General features: G+C 39.5%; 1 protein-coding gene across 1 annotated transcript in view; it reads left to right on the top strand.

Annotated features, from left to right (window-relative positions):
* The first annotated feature begins 1,373 nt into the window (after positions 1-1,373).
* LOC111151732 (bleomycin hydrolase) overlaps positions 1,374-27,582 on the top strand; it is a 46,696-nt gene continuing 20,487 nt past the window's right edge. The window contains exons 1-9 of the mRNA XM_022509901.1: positions 1,374-1,589; positions 1,911-2,108; positions 5,825-5,934; positions 6,632-6,773; positions 7,384-7,472; positions 9,153-9,245; positions 25,595-25,750; positions 26,886-27,044; positions 27,164-27,231. Coding sequence (XP_022365609.1) covers positions 1,577-1,589; positions 1,911-2,108; positions 5,825-5,934; positions 6,632-6,773; positions 7,384-7,472; positions 9,153-9,245; positions 25,595-25,750; positions 26,886-27,044; positions 27,164-27,231 — 1,028 coding nt within the window. The 5' untranslated portion in view covers positions 1,374-1,576. The remainder of the gene's footprint in view (positions 1,590-1,910; positions 2,109-5,824; positions 5,935-6,631; positions 6,774-7,383; positions 7,473-9,152; positions 9,246-25,594; positions 25,751-26,885; positions 27,045-27,163; positions 27,232-27,582) is intronic.

Consider the following 27,582-nt stretch of genomic DNA (forward strand, 5'->3'; position numbering starts at 1 on the left):
CTGGTATGCTAGTACAGATTGTCTAAAAGTTATTTTGTATCCTCCCCACCACATTGTGAATTTCTTAAGGGCTAGCCTAAGCTTTGTGGATCTTGGTATCATCAGCGGCTTGCTCTGTGCCTGGTACCTTGGAAGACATTGAGTAAAATTTTGTAAGTCGAATTGGGCAGGGTGCTTGGACATCATTTTGTGAAAGGACCAATGGCTTTTTTTCAGCATAGCTTCAGCCCGTTCCTTTTCTTCGGACATCAGAAGCATCTCAAAATAGGATGGGTTCTGTTGGAGACAGTTATGTCATATCCCCAAACTTTAGCTATGTCTCTGTAGGGACATAGAGATTGTACTTCTCAAACAACTAGTATCTGAGTGTGGATCTTTTGAGATAATAGAGTTCCTTAGAACCGGTCGTGATTCTCAATCTAAGACCTAGGTTCCGGATTCCACCATAGACTTTCACACTTCTGAGTAGCAGAAAGGATTTTCAATAAGGCAGATACATTTCTATTTGCTTTATCATCTGTGGGTCCCATTCCAACATCTCATTAAAGACTGAGAATTTCAGAGCACGAAAAACAATATAACAAGGCTTTGAAATCTCAAAGCCTTCTAAAACATCTGAGTTGTCCCGAAAGCTGGCGGAGAGGATAGGGACGCTCACTGGCAGGTTTTGGAGAGGGTTTGGCGATCCACGGTTAATGCGTAGGAGGGACCTCTGTCATTCCCCTTAGTTAAGCCCCTAGCACATGCTGGGCTAAGCAGGAAACATTCACTGACTCCCTGAAGCCCAGAATGGGTAGTTTTCTTGAAGTGAGCAGATGTGTGTTTGTAGAACCGTGGTAGTAGCTCCCGAGTGGGTGGGAAAGAGCTTGCTTCCAATTTTCCCTCAAATACAAGAACTTGGTTCTGACTAGAATCCAAGCAACAAGTTGCCATCGAAAATGCTGTGAATGGTCAGCAAAGGATGCAGACAGGAAGAGACTTTGGGAACGTGTGTGTGTGTGTGTGTGTGTGTGTGTGTGTGTGTGTGTGTGTGTGTGTGTGTGAAGACAGTCAACCGATCCTAAGCCTGCGCTTAATTATGCAGCCCCTCCCCTCCACCCCGCTGCCTCGAGCGCCCTAAAGGTTTCTGGAAAGGCTTACTGGGTTCAGTCCCCAAGGCCAGAGTATTCGGGCTCTGGGCCCAGCACGGAATCTCGCAGCCACCCCGGCAGCTAGGAAGCGGGAGCAGGGTGGGCCAGGGAGCCGGGGTCGCGTGGGACCCACTCCCGGCCGCGCCGAGGGGGAGCAGGGACGCGGGCGGGATAGACCGAGTCAAGAGCCCGCCCGGTCGCCCCTCCCCTGGGCGGGGCCAGCCCAGACGGCGCTGACTCAGCAACGCGAGGGGGAGTTTTGTCCCTCCGCGGACCCCGTTTCTCTGGGCCTCAGCCCTCCGCCGCCACCGAGCCGGTTCCCTCTTTCCGGCGCTCCGAGTGCGAGTGGCAGGTCCGGCCGCTGAGGCAGCGAGCCGTGGTGTAACCCCGGTGCTCCCCTTGAGAACCCCGAAGCTACCGGTCCCCAGGCAGGCGGCGTGGCCACCATGAACAACGCGGGTGAGGCGTCGCTCTTCCCCGCTGAGGCCCTAGCGGGGTCTTCTCTGGGGGGTGCTCAAGCTGGGCCCTGGAGGCCCGGCGGCGGGGAGAGAACCGGGCCTGGGACCGGGGGCGAAGGCGGGAATGGAGCTTTCAGGGCGGGCTGGAGCGGTCTTGGAGGGAGACAGCACTTGGGGGAGGTCGCCAGTAAAGGGCTTCGCCGCCGCAAGGGTCATCTCCGGATGGTCGGTTCCCCGAAGTTGGAGCCAAGCAGTGGGAGTCCGGGATCGGCCCTCTAAAGCCTCCTTTTGGTGTTAGAAATACCATTTGGTCTTCCAACAGGGCTGAATTCGGAGAAGGTAGCTGCTCTGATTCAGAAACTGAATTCCGACCCTCAGTTCGTACTTGCCCAGAATGTCGGGACCACCCACGACCTGCTGGACATCTGTTTGAAGAGGGCCACGGTACAGGGTGCCCAGCATGTGTTCCAGCACGCTGTGACTCAGGAAGGCAAGCCAGTCACTAACCAGAAGAGCTCAGGTGAGGTCTCACAGCTCCTTGCACACTTTACTGGACCTTCCTGACAGCGCCCCCATTTTGATGTCTTAAGAGTGGTCTTGAGTAGAAGTTTGTGTTGAAAGAACTTGAAGTAAATTTCCAGAGAACAGGCACAGGAAAAGGCAGATCCAAGGACGTTACCTTGTGACTTATTTTGGTCCTCTGTGCCTTGATAGTGTATGTTTTAAGCACTGAAATGACAAGTCCATGGTCATCTGTTTGAATGTAATTCACTTATGGTGTCCTGAAGTTAGGTGACTTTAGCCTGGTGTCTTGGAGATACCTTGTTTTGGTACAAAGGGAACCATGCAAAAATGTTCATGATCCAGAAACTCCCCAAAATGTTCTTGCCCTGAAGGCCATACACAAATGTATGAAATGGAAAAGACACGATGTTATTTTTAAGTAGGCTTTTTGGTTGCAGTTTGAGCAGATGTGCTAATGGGCTCACTTCCTGCCAATAGACCAGTTTGTAATACAGAAAAATAATCAATTCTCATGCCTCACTCCTCAAGAGCTCTTGTTCTGTTGTCTAGCACTGCTGTCAGAAAAACAGCTACGGTGAAACATTGGTTATCCAGGAATCTAAATAAGGAGGACATTCTTATAACAAAATCATACTAAAAGAACTTTGTAAAGTGTATCCATTTAAAAATTATTCCTAGTCTATTTTTTTTTAAGATTTTATTTATTTATTTATTTGACAGAGATCACAAGTAGGCAGAGGCAGGCAGAGAGAGGGAAACAGGCTCCCCGCTGAGCAGAGAGCCCGATGCGGGGCTCAATCCTAGGACCCTGAGATCATGACCTGGGTGGAAGGCAGAGGCTTAACCCACTGAGCCACCCAGGCGCCCCTCCCAGTCTTTTTTTTTTTTTTTTTTTTTAATTTTGTTTATTTATTTGAGAGAGAGAGAGCGCAAGTTGGGGAAGTGGGAGAGGGAGAAGTAGACTCCTCACTGGGCAGAATGAGCGATGTGGGGCTTGATCCCAGAATCCTGGGATCATGACCAGAGCTGAAGTCAGACACTTAACTGACTGAGCCACCGAAGCGCCCTACTCCCAGTCTGTTTTGACAGAAAGCAGATCAGTCCTTGCTGAGAGCCAGTCAGAACTCAAAGTGTACACTTCATATGGATATATTTTGTTGTATGTAAATTATACCTCAGTAAAATTGGTTTTTAAATGTTAAGGAAAAAAAAAGTCATGACCTTGCCATAATTACTGTTTTGCCATAGAAGGATGTGCTTGGGATGGTGTGGACTGTCAGGCTACAAATGATCCAGTTAGTAATGTCACAGTGGCCCTACACAGTCCGGATTTCAGTGACCTCTGGAATAGATCAGGTCTTATATATTCTGTAGTAACACTGTTATTTACAACAGATACCAATACCACATGAGCTATGTAGTTTATTTTCATGCAGTTTTCACATTAACAGTTCATCCAGATTTTTTCTTTACTGAGAAATAATATATAATATATATAAATAATATATAAGTATAATATACTTATAATAATAATATAAGAGAGGTGTCATCCAGACAAACCCAAGGTAAAGATGAGCTAAGTCATTAGTGACTTTCAAAAACCGCTATAGTTACTTATTTTTAATTGTTTTTTCTTGTTACAAAATTGTTATTTTTTAAAAAAAGATTTATTTATTTTGAGGGGGGCACATGGGCAGGGGGAAGGCAGAAGGAGAGGGAGAAAGAATCCTCAGCCAGACTCCCCTCTGAGTGTGGAGCCTGTCGTGGGCTCTATCCCAGCACCCTGAGATCATGACCTGAGTTGAAATCAAGAGCTGGCCACCTAACCAACTGAGCCACCCAGGGGTCCCACAAAATTATTGTTCTTCAGTGTAGAATATTTGCAAAATACCAACAAGTATATATTTTTTTCTGTCAGGTCTTTATTCTGTGTGTGTGTGTGTGTTTAATATAGGTGGATACCTTACATATTGTTAGGTAACCTGTCTACGTTTCTCACTTACCAATATAGCATAACATAAGTTCATAGCAGTAAAGAAGTTATGCCCAAAAAAGAAGTCAAGGTTTTTCCCTCTGAATTTTCCTTTAGGAAAGAGAGAGTTACCCTACCCTACAGAGATCCTCGTGATGAGCACTCTTGGCTAATTTATTTTGAAGTAAAATACAATTTGGCAAGCACTTTACTCTGAAATGACCTCAATCTGTGCTAGTTTTGGATGCTTATAGAGATCATTGGATTGAATCAGTTTTTTAAAAAGGTGAAAAATTTGAACATAGTATATTCCTAAGACAGGACCTCACATGGAAATGTTGGCTATCATTATAAATAGGCCAAAGATCACTTAAATCAGTACAGGTAATGGTAACATTGTAGAGTTCATGATAATCTGCTTACCAGACAAGTTAAGAAGATGATTGTATAATTGGCACTGGCAAACAGTTTTCAGGAACAGCATCATGCATGAATTCAAAACATTGCTGTGACTCAAACATAATAGATGGAAGAAAGATGATGTGTTCTAATTGTAAGAGTGGGTCTAATGATGGCAAAAGCACGATACCAAGATACAAGTGAAGAGTGAATCAGTGTGAAAATGACATATGTGAAAGTGAAAAAAACAATGCTACATCAATTTATTAATGTTAACATGACTTTAAATATCTGGATATATGTAAATTACTAAATGTTGTAGGTGGACATTTACTATTTCATCTCTATTTTTTAATGTCTGTATGATCCAGTTAGCTAAACAATTTTTTCTTTTTTTTTTCCTAAAGATTTTATTTTATTTGTTTATTTTTGAGAGAGAGAGTGTGAACCTGTGTGCAGGGGTCAAGGGCAGGGAAGGGGGGCAGAGGTAGAGGGAAGAACTCCAAGCCGGCTCCACACCCAGTGCAGAGCCCAACACGAAGCTCTGTCTCGCAGTGAGATCATGGCCTGAGCCAAAAGCAAGAGTTGGATGCTTAATCAATTAAGCCACCCATGTGCCCCCGAAGATTTTATTTTTTAAATAATCTCTGCACCCAATGCAGGGCTGGAACTCACAGCCCTAAGATCAAGGGTCGCATTCTCTACTGATTGAGCCAGCTAGGCATCCCAACAACTTTTTCTTTTTAATTCTCTTGGGAGACTGGGGATTGAATTATGTTAGGATCATCTTATATTGAAGCATATACTGTATGTTCCAGATTAAAGGGTGGGGTCTTTTTAAAGCTTTTGTCATATATTGGTATTTCATACCTGTTTAGATCTCTATCCAGACTTGTATAATAATGCTGTTTCCCAAATCCATCCCAATACTGGGCGTAATCAGTTAAAAAATAATGTATCCCCACCTAACATTTTGAAAATGTTTCTTTGCCATTTGTATCTTTTTTGGCCAGTATGTATTCATGATCTCTGCTCATGTCTTTCTAGCCATATTTCTTTTTCTAATGTGATTTTCTTAGGTGATTTGTATTGGATTCTTTAAATGATATGTAAGGAGAATTTTTCATATGTTAAGGATATTAAGTCTTTGCATATATATTTCAAATGCTAATTCCTACCTTTCTTGTTTTGGTGTTGTTTTAATCTTCCTGTTCTTTCTGATTTAGTTTTAAATTGTTCAAGATCTTCTCATGCATTCAGTTTTGGGAAACAGGGATAGGACAATGTTGTAATCTATGTGAACACTCAGTCTAATTTCTTGGTTTGCTTTCTTGTTTCAGGGCGATGCTGGATCTTTTCTTGTCTGAATGTTATGAGACTTCCATTCATGAAAAAATTAAATATTGAAGAATTTGAGTTTAGTCAATCTTATCTCTTTTTCTGGGACAAGGTAGGGGACTGATCTTGCAAGTTTCTTGTTTTAGTATCAACCTTGATAGGGACTGTCTCTTCATTCTTGCTTTTCCAGTTGTAGTTTGCCTTCCATTATAGATGGGACACCACTTATTCTGATTTCCAAAGTATCAAAGGTTGACTCTTCAAAGGCAGAACTGCTTTTGTTTGGTAGGTGGCTACTTTTTTGCAAGGAAATAATAAGTCTACTTACTGACTCACCTACTGCTTCTTTGTTTCTTAACTTATTTAAAATATTTTATTTTGTTTTTAGTAATTTCTCCTTTTACCATCTTTATTTAGGTTATTTGGTCTTTCTAGGACCTAATTTCCCATCTCTGGGTAGTACTTATATGAAAAACAGTAAATAATTTTACTTAATTTTTTAATTTTTAAAATGTACATCATATAAGTGTTCATTAGATATTTACTGATTAAGACTCTAAATATCAGATTTTGTTTCAAAATAAAGCAGTGCATGGTTTGGATAAACTATTGGAATGTAGCTATAGAAATATAAGAAGAAACTTTAAATATTCTTATGAAGCCAGATACTGATACTTAATTACCAACTTTAGTTTAAAAATACCTACTGTGGTGGGGCTATGGTAGGCCCAAACTCCTGTTGTATTGCTAGTGCCAATAAAAGTTTTAGCTTTCTTTTCCTTTAATTTTATTTAACTTCTTTTATCTAGGTTGAACGTTGTTATTTCTTCTTAAACGCTTTTGTGGAAACAGCCCAGAAGAAGGAGCCTGAGGATGGTAGGCTGGTGCAGTATTTGCTTATGAATCCTGCGAATGATGGCGGACAGTGGGATATGCTTGTCAATATTGTTGGTAAGAGCCTTTCTCTAATGGAACTGAAACTCAGCATGATCAAGCAAGGCCCTGTAGTTGGGCATGGACTGTCTCTTTGGTGGTTATATGCAGGGTAAAATCAGTCCCCCAGAAGGATGTACAGTTAGCTCTGAGAATTTTTATCTCATACTCTCACCTTTTAAGTACCTTTCTTAAATGAAAGGTAAGGAGATAGGTACTGTGAAGAGTTGGTTGGGGAAGAAACGGTTGTATTAAGTAGAACCAGCTTGCTATGAAAAAGTTTATCTTTTGTCCATCAATGTAATCAAGACACAGCTGTTTAATAACAACTGCAGCTGTTTAATAATATCCTCGTTCAAAAAAGTGGTGTCTTTTGGGAAAACCTCATCATGCTGAGCTCTTTACATAGTATTATGGATAAAAAGAGCAGAATTCTTTCTTAGATCTATTGATAAATATCCAGATTCAGTGACCTGTTTATTAATATGAAGCATAAGATCGTTAAGTTTTCTGATTTAGACCAGCAAACTATGGCCTGTTCTTTAAAGCGATAGCTATTTTTGCCACAGTTTCTAGTGCTGGAGTATGCTTTTACCTTATTGAACACCAAAAATGTGTTTTCTTTTAGAAAAATATGGTGTCGTCCCTAAGAAATGCTTCCCTGAATCTTATACAACAGAGGCAACCAGAAGGATGAATGATATTCTGAATCACAAGGTGCAGCATATGGAGCAGGGTGGGATTGAATTTAGTGTACTTACCTTAAAACTCTTAACTGATTTTCAAGAGGGATTCCTGGGCATTTCAGTGTACAGTTTATGTACGAGGTAGCTACTCAGTGTCTTTCACACGCAATGTAGCTACATATTAACTTCAAAAATAATTGAGCTTAGAGAGGTTTTTTTTTTCTTTTTAAAAAACTTCCACTTTTATTTCTATTGATTTAAATGTTTTCTTTTTTTTTTTTTCTTTAAGATTTATTTATATATTTTTTTGACAGAGAGAGAGAGCACAAGTAGGCAGAGCGGCAGGCGGAGGGAGAGGGAGAGGCAGGCTGTCCACTGAGCAGGGAGCCCGATCCGGGGCTTGATCCCAGGACCCTGGGATCACGACCCGAGCTGAAGGCAGCTGCCCTACTGACTGAGCCACCCAGGTGCCCCAATTTAAATGTTTTCTTATGGGTACTGAGGAAAGAAAGTCCCATGCTTAATATGGGCCATAAACCCATTGGGTTCTAGTGGCTGGGAGAATTTTATGTTCTAGTAAAACCAGAGAGAATTATTTGTGAGACTTTCTTAAAGAGTATGCAGAGTTCTGAGGAGTCCCCAAACCACATCAGTATAGTTTATCCACCCACTAAAGATTTGATGTAGTCACTGAACTGCTTTTTATTGCTTCAGTTATCTTAGTGAATCATTCTTTTTCACTACATAACCCATTTTCCCAAGGTGGGAGATATATATATATATATATATATATATATTTATATTTTTTTAAATTTTAAATTTTTAATTTTTTGAGTAAACTCTGTACCCAACGTGGAGCCTGAACTCACAAACCCGAGATCAAGAGTTGCATCCTCTATTGACTAAGCCAGCCAGGCAACCCCCCAAGAAAGGTTGGATGCTACTCCACTAGCCAGACCTCTTTTTTGAGAACTGGGAGTTTCCAGAATCGCCTCTCTTGATCTACAAGGCTGAGATTGGATTTGTCACCCCTGGGAGAAAGATTGGATTTTAATATAAACTATAGATGTGTTTCCCCAATATTAGAAGTAGGTTATTTTCCACCCAGGAAACTCAGAATTCTTATTCACAGGTTAAAAGATCCTTAATAGTATATCTTTGGATTTCATTTTAGAGGAGAGCAAGATCCTTTTTAGAGCACTGTGGTTAGATTTAAGACTCATCTTTATCTCAGGTACTTTCAAAATTGAAAACAACAAAAATGAAAACTATAAGGTTGGCATAGCTATTGTTATAATGATTTGGTAAGGAAGGAGAAGTGAACAAGCAGTAAAATTCTAAATAAAAATCTACTAGAGTGACTTAGTGGCATAATAATCTTAAGTCTCCTGCTTTTCCTAGGGGTGATAGGCATTATGGAATCAGACGTTTTCCCCATACCCAGGCCCATATTGGCACAGAGGGTATCATTAGTTGCAGAGCAGGAACAGGTCCCTCTAGAATTCTTTGGGAATAAGCCATGTTTTTTCCCTGTATGGAAAGTTTTGGCCATTTTAAGTGGACTGGTTGGGGAGATACATACATGTTTTTATGAACTTTGCCCTGGGTCTTGGTTTAGTTACACTTCAAAAGAACTAGTACTGGTCTACTAGGCTCATTTATATTGAAGTTGGGTTAACTGTTTGGAGTACTGAATAAGTTTCTGTCATAGATGAGAGAATTCTGTATACGACTACGGAACCTGGTACACAGTGGAGCGACCAGAGGAGAAATCTCAGCCACACAAGATGTCATGATGGAGGAGGTAATAACAATTATTTGGATTTTTTGTGACCATTCTAAAGATCTCTCAGAATATTTCCATCTGTTAAACTGATTAGGAAGCACAGTCATCGCAGTAAATGTAGAATTGAGTTGAAAATTAATTACAACTAAAAAACTGAGGTGTAAACTTTGTATTTTAATATGGGACTTGCACTTAACATCTTCTAATTCTCAATTTAATGTTCTATACAATTCATTCTTTTATTCATTTCATAAATATTAATATCTGCTAGGACTTTGGCACTAGGGATACAAAAAAGAGAAAGACATAGTCTCTACAAAGTGTTCAGTCTCTTGGAAAAAGAAACACATGTTTAGTTATGGTATATCCTGTGTCACAGGTGTGTAAAAAAGGATTTTTTAGTCCTCTAGGACTCCCTCTTAGAGGAGGGAGTAACTAATTCAACAAGATGAAGGTTTCATGGGGGAAGATATTTGAACCAGCTCTTAAAAAACAATAGGAATTTATCAGATGGCTGATTGGGAAGACCATTCTAGACAAAGGGAATTCCATGTACAGTGGCATGAACAAAGGTAGAATCCTCAAAGAACAGTGTAGCTGAAACATAGTATCTTGTGTGTGATTGGTAGCAAATAAAGCTGGAAAGGCAGGGCTGTAAGGGATCTTCGGTAGTGGCCAGGACTTTTGGCTTTATTTTGTAGGAATAAAGATCGGAAGCTATTGATGGTTAGTTATGTCACTTAAAATAAACATGTAAAAACATTTTGGAAAACATGAAAAGCATTAAGCAAATATTAGGTGGTAATATTTATTATCAACGCAGTTAATCTTTATTAAGACTATACATAATACAGATGGATATGTATCAAAGTATGAATTACTTTGAGAAAAGAAAAAGCATTTCCCTTTTTCATCCAGTGGGCCCATTACTAGTGGGTTCCATGACTAGGAACCAGTCAACTAACAGTTTCCTTTCAAAACTGTTTGTATAGAGTTAAAGTGGCCTAAGTTTTTCACTGCCATGGACAAACCTAATGCTTCACTTGTGTTTTCCTTTGAATTTCAGAGAGCCAGTTAAAGTGTAGTTGAGAGCATGGTCCTTGGAATCAGACTGAGTTCTAGTCTTCTCATTTTTTAACAGGTGTGTGACCCAGAACAGGTTCCTTAAGCTCTCAGGTCTGTTCAAGTAAATGTGTCTAGCCTAGTGCTTCACACAGTAGCTGTTTTTCCTTTCCTTTCCTTTCCTTTCCTTTCCTTTCCTTTCCTTTCCTTTTTCTTTCTTCCTTTCCTTTCCTTTCTTCTCTTCCTTTCCTTTCCTTCTTCTCTTCTTTTCTTTGTCCCTTTCTTTCTTTCTTTCTCTCCTTCTCTTTCTTTCGAATCTCAAGCAGACTCAGCGCTGAGCGCGGAGCCAACATGGTGCTCAGTCTCACAACCCTGACATGACCTGAGCTAAAACCAAGAGTAGGACACTTTACTGACTGAGCTACCCAGGCAACCCTGTTACTTAAATATTCATTGAGTGAGTTGGATGCAGGGGTTTCATTTTGCTAAGTGCATTTAAGTTATCTCCTATCTACCCCTTTTTTCTAAGGATTCCTATTTAAGAGAGGTATGTGAGAGTAATAGGAAAAAGTAGTCTTTGGAGTTAGGCATGGATTTCAGTTTTGGCTTTATCACTTACAGCTCTCTGATATGCGGTAATATGCTTAACCTATCTGAGATTCAGTTTGGGATTTAAAATATATTCCTCATTGGATTTTTGTGGGGATCAAATAAGGAATTAGTTAGAAGAATGCAAGCCATGGTCCCTGGCACATAGCAGTTGTCCAGTATGTGTTAATTCTCTTCCTTCAAGCTTGGAATGATCTCTCTTGTTGAGGCCATATTTCCTGCATGATTTGCCTTCATTTATGATTATAGTAAAATGGTAGGGTGTAAGCATAAAAGTTCTGTAAACAGTTCTGGAAAAGAGCCTAGATAATATTTCTTACAAATTGTAAGCATGCTGTTGGCTTTTGTTTTTTGCTTTAATGATCTTTCAAATAGTGTATCTAAGATCCGTGTCCTGACCCTGGGATTGGCTGATAAAAATTAAGGCAGATCTATTTCATACATTTTTCCTTCCCTACTCCTATCTTGGAAAAATAGTAAAACACCACCTTACGGAGTCCTGAGTATGGTGGATGTTTTATAAGATTATTTACCTAGTGATTCTGCGTAAACTGTTGACTCCAGAATTCTGTGTGGTCGGTCTTTAGATTTTTACAGACCCCTAAACCCTTCTTTATTGATTATGACTCTTTGGTAATGAAGAGTCTAGCTCTGGTTTTAAAGCCACAAATTAGTACCTATGATTTGCCTAGCCTTGTAGGCATATCAAAATAATGACTAAATCAACAGCCATGAAGCTCAGATGGCTTTGAATGAAATGTGTTTGTACTAAAGGCATTATTTAGAGAAGTGCAGGTTGCTTGTTGTGATGCCAGACCAGACAGAGCCATTTTGGAAACATGTAGTCCCCTTTACTGCAGTGTTTTCTTGGTGCATCTACATTTTTTCTTTTAGCCTCCAGATCTCCTTGGGATTATTAATGTAGTCTCTCAAAACTCCATTAAAAACAAAACATAAAGACTGGAAACAATATTTACCAGTGCCATGAAAAGAGATAGGAAGCCATTATGATTTGCTGAAGAAATTCTATAGCAGTGGCTCTCAGCTCTTAAAACTGGAGTATGGGCCTAGGCTTGCTCCAGGCATGCAAGATCAGTTTCTCTGAGACTGGAGTCTAATTATCTGTATTTTTATTTTTTATTGTAAAATCATCTTTGCATAAAAAACATTTTCTAAATAATCAAAAATATAAGAAGGTATACAGTGAAAAGTCTTCTTTCCATCATGTTCTCCATCCTTCTAGTTCTCCTGTATCCCCCAACCAGTTTTTTTAGTTTGTTTCTATATTAGTTGTTAGTTATCCTTCCAGAAACCTTTTTTTTTTTTTTACAATCCAATTTGAGTTTATATTATTTTCCTCCTTTTTTTGCAGAGGCGTTAGTCTATTACTCATATTGTTCTGCACAGTGTTTTGTTTTTTAACTTAACAATATGTCTTGGTAATCTTTCTATATTGATACCTAAAGAGTTTCTGCATTTAAAAAATATTTGCATAGAATTCTGTTGTATAAATGATTTATTTGGTCCTTAGTAATGGACATTCTGATTATTTCCAAGCTTTTATTAAAAATATAATAAATAATCTTGTACATACATTATTTTGCATATATGCTTGTATAATTGTAGGTATATTTCTAGAAGTAGAATTTTTTTTTTTTAGGTAGGCTCCATGCCCAGCATGGTGCCCAATGCAGGGCTTGAGCTCACAACCCTGTGATCTAGACCTGAGCTGAAATCAAGAGTTGGACACTTAACTGAGCCACTTGGGTGCCCCGAAGTAGAATTTTTTTAAAGTAAGCTTTACTACACCCAATGTGGGCTTGAACTCATGACCCTGAGATCAAGAGTTGCATATTTTACCGACTGAGTCAACAAGATGCCCCAAAGAAGTAGAATTTTTGAGTCAGGAAAATATTCATTTGTAATTTCAGTATGTAATGCAAATTATCTTCTTTGGGGATTATACCAGTTTATACTCACATCAGCAATATCTGATAGAACCTATTTCCCGTTAGTTTTACCAAGGCAATATACTTATCAAACAACTGGATACTTACCAGTCTGATTGATAAACGATTTGATAGGTAAAGTATCTCATTGTAATATTTTCTTACTTTGAGTGGGGCTGAGCATCATTTCTGTGAACTGTATATTCATATCTTTAACTTGTTTTTCTTCTCTTATAATTTCTAGGTACTCCTTACCTTGGCCCTTTTTTATATAAATTGCATTTTTTTCCTTTAGTCTTTTGTTTATCTGTGATATGCTTTTTTCTTGCTATGCAAAATTTTTTACTTAGATATAGTAAAATTTGAAATTTTTTCTAGTTCTTAAGTAGAAAGACTTTTCTCTAATTATGAAAGAATTCTTCCATTTTTCTTCTAATACTTGTAGGGCTTTGATTTTTTTATTGGAATCTGTAATCTGTTTAGAATTTATCCTGGCATAGGGTATGAGGCATGGATCTACCTTTTTTCCCTGAAGGCTACCCAACTTACCCACATTTTTTTCCTTTCCATCCTCTCTCTACCCCTTAATTTGATGCCGTTTTTATCCTTTTAAAGCCTCTGGGCTTTCAATTCTAATTCTGTTCTGTTTGTTTATTCATTTGCCAATAACTGTATTTAGTTGCTGGAGCTGCTTAGAGTGTTGTAATATTTGTGAGGCTAGTCCCGTCTCATTCTTCTCGTATTGTTTTCCTGGCTAATTTTGTTTTGGCATCTAATTAAGGCATCTGTACTTTTTTTTTTTTTTTAAGATTCTATTTATTTATTTGACAGAGAGAGAGATCACAAGTAGGCAGAGAGGCAGGCAGAGAGAGAGGGAGAAACAGGCTCCCTGCTGAGCAGAAAGCCCGATGTGGGGCTCGATCCCAAGACCCCGGGACCATGACCTGAGCCGAAGGCAGAGGCTTTAACCCACTGAGCCACCCAGGTGACCCAAGGCATCTGTACTTTTAAAAGCTTCTCAGATGATTCTGGTTAAGATCCACTACTATGAAGAAATAACATTTTCTAGTATGGTCTTCTCTTTTGGATTCTGGAAGAGAAAAGGGAATTATTCTTTTGATAGCCTTAGAGGACATCTCTGACACTGAATAAGGGAGTAACCTCAGGTTAGTTCTTAAAGGAAAGAGAGAATGTTCACCTATTATGTTTCCTTTCCCTTTTTACTAAAGAGATATAATCAGGAAAATCAGTGAGTACTTAAACCAAAGACTCTCATTAATAGTTAAAATTCTGAAGTAATATGAACTTAAGTATTTAAATTCAGGCAGTCTCTTAAGTATTCTGGAGCTGAAAGTTAGTTGACTGAATTCCTTCAGAAGTGAAAATTTCACATCTCCAAACAATATAAAATCCTTAGTTTAAATGGAGATAAGTTGTGTATCATGTTTGCTTACAACCCTAAATACATTTTGCATCATTATTTGTCATGAAAACCAAACATAATGAAGACATTTATTCTTACCTTTAAACTATCATTTAAATGTCTTCATTGGATCTGAGTCACATTTTTCTATTTAGCTCATTGAGAATCAGAGTTGTTTCGAAAATAAACCTGCATTTCTTCTATCATAGTTTAGTGGATATTCTAAAAAGAAACACAAAAGCCCATGAAGATGTGTTTTTCTTCTTGAAGTGGATGAAAAACTTTTATCCTCCCAGCTCTTGACTTGAAAGAATGTTCAGAATTGCTTGCTGAGTCAGACTTGGATCCAACCAGCCCAAGGTTCTGTTTTGATGGTAGCACTCACGAGGCATACTGTGTGAAGCATTCTGGACCCCCACAGCACTCAGTCACATATTTCTCAGTGCCTGTTATATGGGAGGAGTTGCAGATAATACATGTTAAGTAACTTACATTTAGTAGGGGAATAAAATAAGTAATACAAAGTGAAGTAAAGTAAATGTCTTAAGAGATATGCAAGCGTGTCTAACTCCAAAGATGGAATTGGTACATATTACTTGGGGGATCAAGGAAGGCTTCCTAGAGAAAGTTGCATTTGAGATACACTTTGAATGAAGTAAGTTTGGAGTGAAAAGCATTCTAGATAATGTTTACGGGAGATTTGGTGAGCAGTGAGTAGGCTCTTTTACCTAGAGTCTTGGGGAGGAGCAAGAATGGTATTTCTCAGAAAGTGCTGTGAAGTCTGTCTGCATTAGAATCATCAGAAGCTTGTCAAAAAGTGCAGATTTCTGGGTCCCACTGCAGATATACTGAATCTGAATCTCTGGGGATGGGCCCTGTAATCCACATTAAATTAGTGATCCTGAGACACACTGAAGTTTGAAGCTAGAATAATGTGGAAAGTTAGAATTAGTCATAACATCATGAGAGTTTTGAATATTAGTATATGTACTGCCAAAGCAAGCACGAGTTTTGAATATTAGGGTAAGAGTTTAACTAAGTAGGAAATGAGCAGGTAGAAAGATTGGAGGGAGTGATGTGAAGTAAAGCTGCCCTTTAGGAGATTAATTTAATTAGGTGAAGCTGGAAGGAGGAGAGTTAGGAGACCAGTTATGAAGCTGTGGCAGTTCAGGTGGGACTGATTAGGCCTGAACAAGGGTAGTGACAGTAGAAATGGAAAAGAGGGGAGAAACCGAGAGCTCTGAGAGGGAAAATCTCTATGACTTGGCAGCTTACCTACCAAGAATTCATCATTAAAAATAATGTTAAGGAAATGAATAAATACAAACAAGAGAATCAGATTTATACATACAGACCACAAACTGATGTTCACCCGAAGGAGGGGGTTGAGGGGATAGGCAAAATTTGGGGGTGAAGGGGAGTGAGGAAAAATGTTGATACTCGTTAATTCCATAAGCATTAATGGAGTACCTACTAAATACTAAGCATTTCTAAGTGCTAGCGGTATAGTGATGACCAAGATAGACATGGTCCCTGCTCTCATGGACTTTACATACTAGTGGAGGGAGACAGACAAGTAAATGAACAGGAAACTATCTGATGTGATATGTACTTTGAAAAACAAATAATATGGTGATTGGTGAGGTGGTCAGGAAAGGCCTTTCTGAGGTCAAATTTGAGCTGAGACATGAGTAACAGGGAGACCAGCTATGCAGAGATGTGGATACAGAGCATACCAGACAGAGGGGACAGTAAGTGCAAAAGCCATAAAATAGGAGAAAGCTTGGTATTTTTGAGGAACAAAGGAAGGCAGTGTGGCTTGAGCTTGGAAAGAAGGTGGGAATGGTTGGAATGGGTCATGTAGAGGAAAGGAGAACATGCGGCCTACAAGCCAGGGTAATGAGTTTGCATTTGTAACCATGGCAGTTTAAAAAAAAAAAAAAAAATCCCTCTGAGTGTTTTGAGAATGGATAGTAAAATAAAGAGAAAAAGTAGGGAGACTAGTTAAGAGGCTCTTCTGGTCCTATAAAGGAGAGGTTATAATGATTGGGACCAGGCTGGTGAGGGTGAGGATGGAGAGAAGGCCATACATTTTGGAATATATTTCCAAAGTGAAGCTCTCAGGACTTGCTTAGGTTGGGGGGACGTCAGTTGATGGCCTGGTACCTTGAGGGGGAGGGCTTGCAGAGACGAGAGAAGGTCTGTAGGCAGGGCAGTGTGTGGAAAGGGCTAGCAATTGCAAATGAGGAAAATAATAAATAATAAGGTTTTGGAGGAGGGAAAGAATAGATGTGGTTTGAAAGTAGTGCTTTCAAACTTCAATGTGCTCACCAGTTCCCTAGAGAGCTTGTTAAAATGCATATTGATTTAGGTCTGGGTGGAGCTGGAAAGTCTGCATTTCAATTTCTTTGATTCAAACGCGGCTCTAGAACTACTCAAAATCATCATTTGACTATTAGTTATCAGCTCTCTATATGAGGTCATTTAACATCACAGAGGGGCACATAGCTTTTAAGTCTACTTTTTAGTGTCTTTCCCTGCTTGAAAATATAGTTAATGCCTCCAGAAAGTATTTCCTCTACCTGCTTTTGCAGGCACAGATGGGTGTTTTATAATTTGTTCTTAAATTAATTAATTTATTTTAGAGAAAGGGAAAGGGGCTGAGAGGAGCAGAGGGAGACGGAAAGAGAGTCTCAAGCAGGTGGAGTCCGATGCGGGGCTTGATCCTGCGATCCTGAGATCACAATCTGAGCTGAAACCAAGAGTTGGGCACGTAACCTACTGCGCCACCCAAGGCCCCTCGATTTTTTTTTAACAGATCAGTGCCTTTCTTCTGTTCCCCACTAGAAGGCAGTAGAGAGCTGTCTTCTCTTCTCTCCATGGCATATCAGCAGGAGCCAAGGTCCCTACTCCTTCCTGCTTGTAACTAGCTTATTTACCCACCACACTGAAATTTTTCAAAGTTCAGCTCTTTCCTGCTACCACATTTGTGTCCTTGGGGCCTTTCTACTCTGAGATTGTAGGTCATTTTACCTTTGAGCCTGATTCCTTGGTCACTAAGTTGGAGCAGATGATTTTTCTTTTTAAGATTTTATTTATTTACTTGAGAGAGCTGAGTAGGAAGCCGGTTGTGAGGGGCTTGATCCTAGGACCCTGAGATCCTGACCTGAGCCAAAGGCAGATGCTTAACCAACTGAGCCACTCAGGCGCCCCAAGCACATGATTTCTTAGGGGCACTGTAGCTTTGCATTTTTATAACAGTAAAAGCAACTAATATTTCTTCAATGCTTTAGACTTTATTGTACACTCTCTCAACAACCCAGTGTTGTAAATACAAATGAAGATACCAAGATTCTCTCACTTCTGTAGTGGTTCGAAGCACTGAAATCTTTTAGCTCTGCCAGTTTTGCTCCATTACAAGTAGTTAGGTTGTTATCTTCTTTTTTTTTTTCCTTTTTAAATATTTTATTTATTTGACACAGAGAGAGAGATCATAAGTAGGCAGAGAGGTAGAAGGAGAGAGAGAGGGAAGCAGGCTCCCCACTGAGCAGAGAGCCTGATGCGGGGCTTGATCCCAGGACTCTGAGACCGTGACCTGAGCCAAAGGCAGAGGCTCAACACACTGAGCCACCCAGGTGCCCTTAGGTTGTTATCTTTGAACCGCCTTTCCATTCTAACCCTTCTCACTATTACAGCTTACCCTGTTCTGGGTCTGCCTGTAGCCAGCTTTAAGCTCTCACCCTTGTAAGGATTCATGACTGACTCTCAACTTTGTATCCTCCCTTCCTCCTCCCACTTGATGTCTGTCTCCCATTGAGCCAGGGGTATGGGAATTGACTTAGTCCCACATCATTTGTCTTTAAATTGAGATCTGTATGTTCCATGTTCCATGCCTCATGCCTTTTGTGTCCTTTTTTCTTTTTCAATTCCCTTTATTGATTTTATTATTCACCATGGTAGACTTCAGCAAATCATTGCAAATGAACAGATCTCTGTGATTGGGTACAATATTTTTAGAGACCAATCATAATGGACCTTTTTTCACAAAATTAGACTTGTGAGGCACAACCTTTCTTTATAATTTACATTCTGCCTACTTATAAGCCGTGTAATAGGTAATAATATAGGCAATAAGTATAAATGGATATAAACTGCAAAGAGGACTTGGGCCTTTCTGACCCCAAGTGAAGCTTTTCTGATACATTACAGGTTGTTCCACATATCCACATTGTGAGGTTAGTTTAAACTCCCAGTGACTTTTATATATATATATATATATATAATTTATTTATTTAACAGAGAGAGGGAGAGAGAGAGAGAGATCACAAGTAGGCAGAGAGGCAGGCAGAGAGAGAGAGGGGGAAGCAGGCTCCCCGCTAAGCAGAGAGCCCGATGTGGGGCTTGATCCCAGGACCCTGGGATCATGACCTGAGCTGAAGGCAGAGACTTTAAACCACTGAGCCACCTGGGTGCCCCAACTCCCAGTAATTTTAATTAGCCAAGGAGATGGACCCATAGAAGCCAGCTGGCCACAGGAGGCAGATATAGTTGCGGCCTATGGCAGTGAAGTTTCCCTTTACTCCCCAAAGTGTGCAAGGGAAGGATCTCCGTGAATCCTTCTCCAACATCAATTTTTGGCACACTACTGCCCTCTTATATTTGGCTCATGTCACAGTTTTAAGACCACATTCTCTACCAATCTGTACTTAAGGAAATAATTGCAAACATTGGATTCTCCTGGGTTTTTGTTGTCGTTTTCATTGTTTTTTAAACTGTAGTGAGAATCATAAGGGTTATCTCATTAATTGGCTGAGAAGTGAGAGAAAAACAAAATAAATTCTCTGGTAGCACTGATACATAGATCTCTCTGCCTTCAGCTTTCTAGCATTTTGGAAAGACTGTATTCCCTGAATCCATTCCATTGGCTCTCTCTTACCACCTTTTTTTATCGGGTTGGTTCCGACACTAAGTTTAATCTAAAATCACAATTACAAGTCATCTCAGTAAATATTTCTTAACACATTTACCTAGTAGTGTCTAGCTAGGCATTGGGGATTTAGCAATGAACAGAACAGATAGGAATTCCTGCCGTCATATAGTTTACTTTTCTAATAGAGAGAGATGAATAAAATATATAAAAAATATCATGTGCCAGAAGGTTAGTGCTATGGAGAAAAATGAAGAAGGGAAAAACAGAAGTTCTGGGATCGACACTGGGTAATTTCAGTTAAAGTCAAAAATATATTTCCCTAAATGGACTAATTGCGGTTTTCAATATGTACTTATATTCTGAGGAATATGGTTATAGTCTTACTTTATTCAGTTGTGTGCAATGACTTGTGTTCAATGCCTGGTATTTTCCTTTTGTCCTGAATGCCAAGTGCATCTTGTGAGAAGCAGGTGACACTCCCAGGTTAACCACCAGAGAGCAGACCTGGCTGTCTAAAGCTCTCTTGTCAGTTTTGTACCTTTGAGAACAGAGAATGTTATTTTAGAACAGCCGGGCCTCTTATCAAGAAGATATAGTATCAGGGCCTTTTTTTTTTTTTAATGTTAGAGCTTATTTAACTATTGTTAGTTGGGTTGGAACCAAATATTTTTTCCAGAGGGTTACACACTGACCTAAATGTGAATGACTTTGGATAATTTATAATTATGGTAAACAAACAATATAAAACAAAGCAACATGTCTCAAATTATAGTTTTACTAAAATTCAAGAGAAAGATGGTACTCTTATCCTCATTCATGCCTTCTAGGTATCTTTAATAAGAATTCAGACTTATAAAACATATGCATTAGGGCATAATCATTTGTCTTGCAAATGGATTCACCATAGAATCTATTTAGATAGTAAAAATGAATTTCCACTAATGCATTTTTAGGGAGAAGGAAGAAATGATTTAACATTGTTTCTTTAGATAGAGCCAAATGGACAGTAAGGTACTATGTATATTATAGTATAAAACATTTATATTTATATTTAAAATGTGCTTAAACAGAAATTGACCTAGTTGTCTTAATCTTCATTAGGCCTGGCCCTAGCCTTTCCCTTTTATTGGCCACCAATGTATGGCCATATACATGTGACAAATACTAGTTGGTAGTACACATCATTTAACAATGTGATGACTACCAGAAGGGAGGGGGATGGGTGAAATAGGTGATGGGGATTTAGGAGTGCACTTGTCATTATGACCACAGGATAATGTATGGAAGTGTTGAATCACTATATTGTACACCTGAGACTAATAGAACGCTGTATGTTAACTGGAATTAAAATAAAAACTTTAAAAAATGTTCATCATTTAGGTTTATGAAACCTTCCTCATCTAAGCATGTTCTAAATGTACACTTTCACTGTTATTGTCTTGAGCATAGTTACCAGGGATGGTGTTCTCCTCATGATGACAGATTCCTAAGGTTGCCATTTGTGGCCTTGGTGCTGAGCAAATACGAAGGATTCTCTAGTCCATGTGAATCCCAAACAGTTCATTAATCCATGGTTAGAGTAGCTCAGTGACAGTTGCTAATAAGATGCGCTGCCCCTTTGGTCTTAGAAACCAACCTGAGAATGATAGAGCATTAGGAGAGGGGTGGTTTAAGCACCAGCTGTTCAGGCTCTTATAGTAAATACCAGTAAAAGAACATTCTCTCTTGGCAAACAGAACATAACAAAATGAAAGGCAAGCATAACCTCTTCTGTTGGTTAATCTGCTTCTGTTGAGATAGCAGAATCATGCTTTGTCTTCTATTATAAGCCATGAATTAAGCTCTTTATCCTTAATTATTGGCCTCATGTCATAGGCGGGCCTGTTACTCTGTTAATTTCTGTTATTTTAATTGCTGTCACTTTCTAGCTTTGGTCAGAACGTAAGTTTGAACCGTGGTACCAGGTTTCAGTCTATCCTAAGGCTTTTGGAGGCCGGGAATGCAGTGGGGATGATGAAGAGAAAGTAAATACGTAGCAATTTCAGTTTTTGATGATGAAATACAAATGCAGACTGAGAGATCTCATGTGTGTGTGTTCCCTGATGAGTGAGGAAGTCAGACAGGGCTGGGGTTCTCTAATAAATTTCCCTCCAGATCAATCTGGAGAAAGTCCTGGCTTCTGAAATCAACCACTCAAGTAAGCTCAGAAGTACTCAAAACTAAGCTTGTTAAGTGGTCTTTCGGGGTGAAAGTAGTAGATGGGGATGGGAGAGGCATAGATTATCTGGTGATTATTCTAGAACAAAAGCACGAGCAGATATTTCTGAAGGGAAAGGACCGTAAAGTGGAGGAAGAATGTGGGTTCTGTCAGTTTAAGGACAATAGAGTTCTCCAGAGTAGGTGGTCCAAGGAGAGGAGGGGGGAAGAGTGGTGTTTCTTATAGGCTGTAGCTTTGTTTTGTCCTCTGAGCATTCCCTTTTGCCTGCCTTTAGGGTACCTTTGGGATCTGGCACAGGTCATTCTCTGAGATATGTCATCTTCCTTGGTTGAGACCACAGGATGGAAAGAGCCCATAGAATTAGTAGGACATTATTTTATTTTTTTTAAAGATTTTACTTATTTATTTGATAGAGATCACAAGTAGGCAGAAAGGCAGGCAGAGAGAGAGAGGGGGAAGCAGGCTCCCCACTGAGCAGAGAGCCTGATGCGGGGCTCGATCCCAGGACCCTGGAATCCTGACCTGAGCCAAAGGCAGAGGCTTTAACCCACTGAGCCACCCAGATGCCCCAAGTAGGACATTATTTTAAAAATAAAATAGCTCCACTGCTTCCAAGAATGACTGCAACATAGGTAGGTTTGGCCACCCTAATCTTATCCATATTTAGTATACCTTAAAATGTAGAAGGACCAAGTTTGGAGATTACTTCATCCTAATAGAGAATTTTCCAGAGTATAAGTTTCTAGTCTATGAAATGAGAAAATAACAATGTTACTTTGGGAGCCATTGTTCTTCTATTAACTGGAGGAGAGAGAGAACAGTCCTTAATGATAAGTAGAATTGATAGGTGAAGAATTACTTGTATAATCAGCTTGTGGCAGGTGTGAATCCATGGTCTGTTTGTCAGAAATGGACTGGAGCTGGTGTGTTTGACTTCACCACCACCAAGCTCTGCATGTTGGAGTATAGGAAAACATTGCCTGTACCTGTGAGTAAAGCCTTAATGATCAGAATGTTTTTAAAGAGAACAGAAGTCCAGTTCAAAGCCCCTAAATTCAAATTTCACACCAATGACTGGAGAACTTTTGATTTAAGAAAGCTGTTTTTAATAAGGTTCTTCTAGGGCTTGTTGCGCTACATCTAAGACCTAGTTACTGTCCCTACTGATTAAATCTAGTAGCAGGGGGAGACCTTAGAGAAACGTAAATGGCTCTAAGGACTCCGTTGTTAAATTTTTATGCCAGAAGTGTTCAGAGAATGGAACAGTTCGTGTGAGCTGGAATAATTAATTGGTGAAAACTTTCTGGGGGAGGGGTATCCTGCCCTGAGCTGTAAAATGGGAGTAGGATTGGGATCTAGGAGCAGAGGAAACGACAAAATTATGAAAGGGATAGTGAGCTGAATGCCTTCAGTGGACAGTAAAGAGAGACACAGACAAGCCTGACCTGAGTGTGGGATCTATGATGGGAAGTAAGGTTTGGTGAAGTTACAGGGAGCCTTTAAAAACTGGGAAAGGGGGGTGCCTGGGAGGCTCAGTGGGTTAAAAACTGGGAAAGGCAATTAAAACCACAGTGAGATATAATTACATAACCACAAAATGACTAAAATTAAAAATAGAATGTCAGGTATTAGGAGGAATGCAGTACAACTGAAATTCTCTTACCCTTTTTCCCTCTCATATTGGCGAGTATATAAATTCCTTTAACCCCTCTAAAAACTGTTTGGATAAAAATGTCCATAGCAGTTTTATTCATAATAACCCCAAACTGCAAACAACTCCTGCGTCTCATCTCAGGAGAGTAGATAAACTAATCTGTTTACACAGTGGAATACTAACACAGCAAAAGAGAATATGCTGTATGAGTCCATTTATATGAAGTTAGAGAAAGGCAAAATTAATCAATACTTATATAAGGCAAAATAGTAGTTACCTTGGGGGAGGTGTGGGTTATTGATTGGTAGTTACATGGGTGTGTATGTATGTAAAAAGTTGAATAGAGCGTTGTATTTCAGATTAGTGCACTTTACATACTCAATATATGTTATGTCATAGTAAAAAAGTGAGAATAATCAGATTCTGGAGTTTTAAATTTGTTGTGGGGGGTATTAGGGAAACGTTATGGAATCTTAACTGGAGGGGCTACTTGAAGAAACTGGTACTTCTAAAATGATTCATCCCCTAATAATGTGGAGAATGGGACAGTATTCAGATCAGTTGTTATATCTAGATCAGATACAGCGCTACGTGCTATAGGAGAGACAAAATAGCCAAGACCTGGTCCTTAGCCTTCAGAAGTTTATGGTCTTTTGGAGGAGATAAGTTATATGAAACCCAGAAAGTTAACAGTGATAAATGCTTGATTCATGGTGGTATGGAAACAGCACTGAAATCAGATCTGAGTTCAAATCATAATTCTGTCATGTATTAATTTTTTTACTTCAGTCAAGTTATTTATTTCCCTGAATGTTGGTTTCCTTATCTGTAAAATAAGAATAACATCTCCTTTTGCTGAGAAGATTCAGAGATGTGGTATTCAAAGATTATAGTATAACACAGTAATATTCAGTAAATGTTCCCTTTTCTTAAACCCTTTACCCATAGAGCGATACTTTTTTTTTAAACAACCTATGACCTTAGTTCAGATCATGGTTCGGCACTTACTGGCTACGTGACCTTAAGTAGTTTACTGAATTTCTCTGTCTCAATCTCTGGCAGGGAGGGGAAAAGGGAGGGGAAATTATACCTCAAGTGAGTGTTATGAGGAATTAAGAGAACCTAACAGATAGGTAGTATCTAGCATGAAAGAGGCACACTAAGTAAATATAAGATCCATTTCTCTTGAATGTAATGGACTATACAAATGTGTAATACAAATAATGCAAGTAATAAGTGATGAAATTGGATCAGAGTGGGTACTGCAGGGTAGAGACAGAAGAGGTTCATCATGTTGTAATTTTAAAAGACATAGCAAATTTAAGCCATCAAAAGAAATGAAATCTTGTCATTTGGGTCGATGTGGAGGAACTAGAGGGTATTATGCTGAGCGAAATAAGTCAATCAGAGAAAGACAGTTATCATATGATCTCCCTGTTATGAGGAATTTGAGAGGCAACGTGGGGGATTTGGGAGGTAGAGAGGGAAAAAATGAAGGAAGATGGGATTGGGAGGGAGACAAACCATAAGAGACTCTTAATCTCACAAAACAAACTGAGGGTTGCGGGGTGGTGGGAGAGGTGGTTGGATTATGGGGAGGGTATGTACTATGCTGAGTGCTGTGAAGTGTGTAAACCTGGCGATTCACAGACCTGTACCCCTGGGGCTAATAATACATTATATGTTAATAAAAAATTAAAAATTAAAAAATAAAAGACATAGCAAATTTAATATAGCAGAGGGAGATTTTCCATGCTGTGACCTTAAAGAAGGTATTTCTCTATGCTTCTATTTTTGTCTTTTTATAAGATGAAAATAATACAGAATATATCCTTGGATTATAATGATGCTAACTTGAAGGTGTGACATCATTAGAAACTACCACAACCCAAAAATGATGCCTACCACTAGAAATTATTCTTGTTCTAAAAATACTTCTAATAGGCATTGTTACCCAAGCTTCACCTGAAAAGTTAATGTTTTTTCTATGATTGGAGATCCCTGTCACAATCAAAGGAAGACCTAGATGCCTAAAGGGAAGGTAATCCATTTATAATATGTCCCTTTCTTTGTCACTTGAAATATAATCAGCAGAGCAGCAACCCCGGTCTTGTTGAGTATCAGTGGTGAGTGGTTTCTTGGCTAAAGAAGTTTAATTTGCAAGGCAAATACTAAGTACTAAATATTAACATTTCAGAATTGTATTGTTCAGAGTGTTTATGAACTCACAAGTCAGCTGATCAAATCCTGGACATCACATATTGCATGGAACACTGGGTGTGGTGTGTAAACAATGAACTTTGGAACACTGAAAAGAAATAAAATAATATAAATAAAATGAAAAAAAAAAAAATCCTGGACATCAACCTTCAAGTTTTTGGAGCAATGTTAGATGTCCTATGAAACTTCTGGCCTGAATTAGCAGCTGATTTCTAGTGTTTCCCAAGCTTGAGGAAAACGAAGAGGTAAAAAGCAACACTTTTCTCTAGCCATTGCTCATTTGCCCTCCTTCTTTCTTCCAGATATTCCGAGTAGTGTGCATTTGTTTGGGTAATCCACCAGAGACATTCACCTGGGAGTATCGAGACAAGGATAAAAATTATCAGAAGATTGGCCCCATAACACCATTGGAGTTTTACAAGGAACATGTCAAGCCGCTCTTCAATATGGAAAATAAGGTTGGAGACTGGCACTGGGAGCCACTGGCTCTTTACTTTCAAATATGTGTTGACTGGGGGGCCTGGGTGGCTCAGTGGGTTAAAGCCTCTGCCTTCGGCTCGGGTCATGATCCCCGGGGTCCTGGGATCGAGCCCTGCATCAGGCTCTCTGCTCGGCGGGGAGCCTGCTTCCTCCTCTCTCTCTCTCTGCCTGCCTCTCTGCCTACTTGTGATCTCTGTCTATCAAATAAATAAATAAATAATCTAAAAAATATATATATATATATATGTGTTGACTACAGGGAAGCGTCTAAGAGTTAACATGATGAGTTAACATTCTTGAGTTAACATGGATGGTCATCAACCTGGACAGTAAACAAACTTTTTTCTCCTTTCCTCGGAGGTATTTTATGTACCTAATGATGGAGTTGGTCATCTGAGGATCTCTCACCTTTCCCTAGTGCTTCTCTTCAGAGACTTCTAACCAGCAGTCAGTGTAATTCCCACACACTCCCCTGATTGAGGCCCAGAATCGATCTCAGGTGCAAAACAATAAAAGGAGATTAGGTGTTTCTCACTGTGAGTTCAGAGCATCTCTGTACCATGGGCCTCACTGGGAACTTTCACATGGAAAGGAGCACTCTCCCCTCCTAGTTTTTCCTACTCTCTTTAGGTCTTCTCCACCAATCTAGCAAGATGACCGGAGCCTCTTACTTCCTTGGCATTTTGACCCTCTTAGAAGCAAGTGGCTTTGTTTTAGGAATGGAGTCTCAGTGTGGTTGCTGTGTTGCCAGGAGTTGAGCCTGTCTTGTAACTTGAGAACAGGAGTCTTACAGTGATGGGATGTCCATCTTGACTTACTCAGTGCATACAATTCGTGAGAATTGGTTTTGGGGCAGTTCTTGCCAATAGGAAAAAACCAGTAGATGCAGCTCCCGAAGGATGTTCCTTGCACGAACTAGATTATGCAAGAATCTCTCTTCACATGACTTTGCCACCTTTTGTTTCTTTGTTATTTAGCAAGGTACTTGTAATGTTTTTTTCTTGCAGACAGAGGTGATGAGTTTGATGCCCATATATGAATTTAGAGGAGAGGTGAACCTTGTTTGACCTTCCTGGTTTTATGTTCTAATCAACATGTTACTAATCTCAATAGATTTGTTTAGTGAATGACCCTCGGCCGCAGCACAAGTACAACAGAGTTTACACAGTGGACTACTTAAGCAATATGGTTGGCGGGAGAAAAACTCTATATAACAACCAACCCATTGACTTCTTGAAAAAGATGGTTGCTGCCTCCATCAAAGATGGAGAGGTTGGTATCATTTCTGTGTCTTCCCCATTGGGGTTAAAAACCTCTTCTTCACTTGTTTGGTGTAATAGGAAGACGGGATTTTTGTTGACTTTCTTTCTTCTTCCTTCCTCTATTTCTAGGCTGTGTGGTTTGGCTGTGATGTTGGAAAACACTTCAGTGGCAAGCTAGGCCTCAGTGACATGAATGTGTGAGTACAAGAAATGTAAAATAGAAAATATCTGTGGGCTGTTGTTGGAGTGCACTCCTGGTTTGAAATGACTCAGTTGAGGTTTGCCCAAAGATTAAGGATGGCCTGAGGGTGGGTCTCTCTCTTTCCATCTTGTAGAGTTTGAGGGCTCATTGCATAAACTCTATATAACATATATGTTCTAACCTGGGAGGTCAAGATCATACTTCATATTTAAGTTGAAATTGTTGCGTATTCCTAAAAAGCCATCCTATATGAGAAAAGTACTTTTTAAAAAGAATTGATAATTATGTAAATCTGCTCAGTACATTTGAGATGTAGTGAAAGGTTTTCTACACTTCTTGTTTACTA

The sequence above is a fragment of the Enhydra lutris genome, unplaced genomic scaffold (assembly GCF_002288905.1).
Source record: "Enhydra lutris kenyoni isolate GAN:26980312 unplaced genomic scaffold, ASM228890v2 scaffoldscaffold26, whole genome shotgun sequence".
In the NCBI taxonomy this organism is placed as follows: Eukaryota; Metazoa; Chordata; class Mammalia; order Carnivora; family Mustelidae; genus Enhydra; species Enhydra lutris.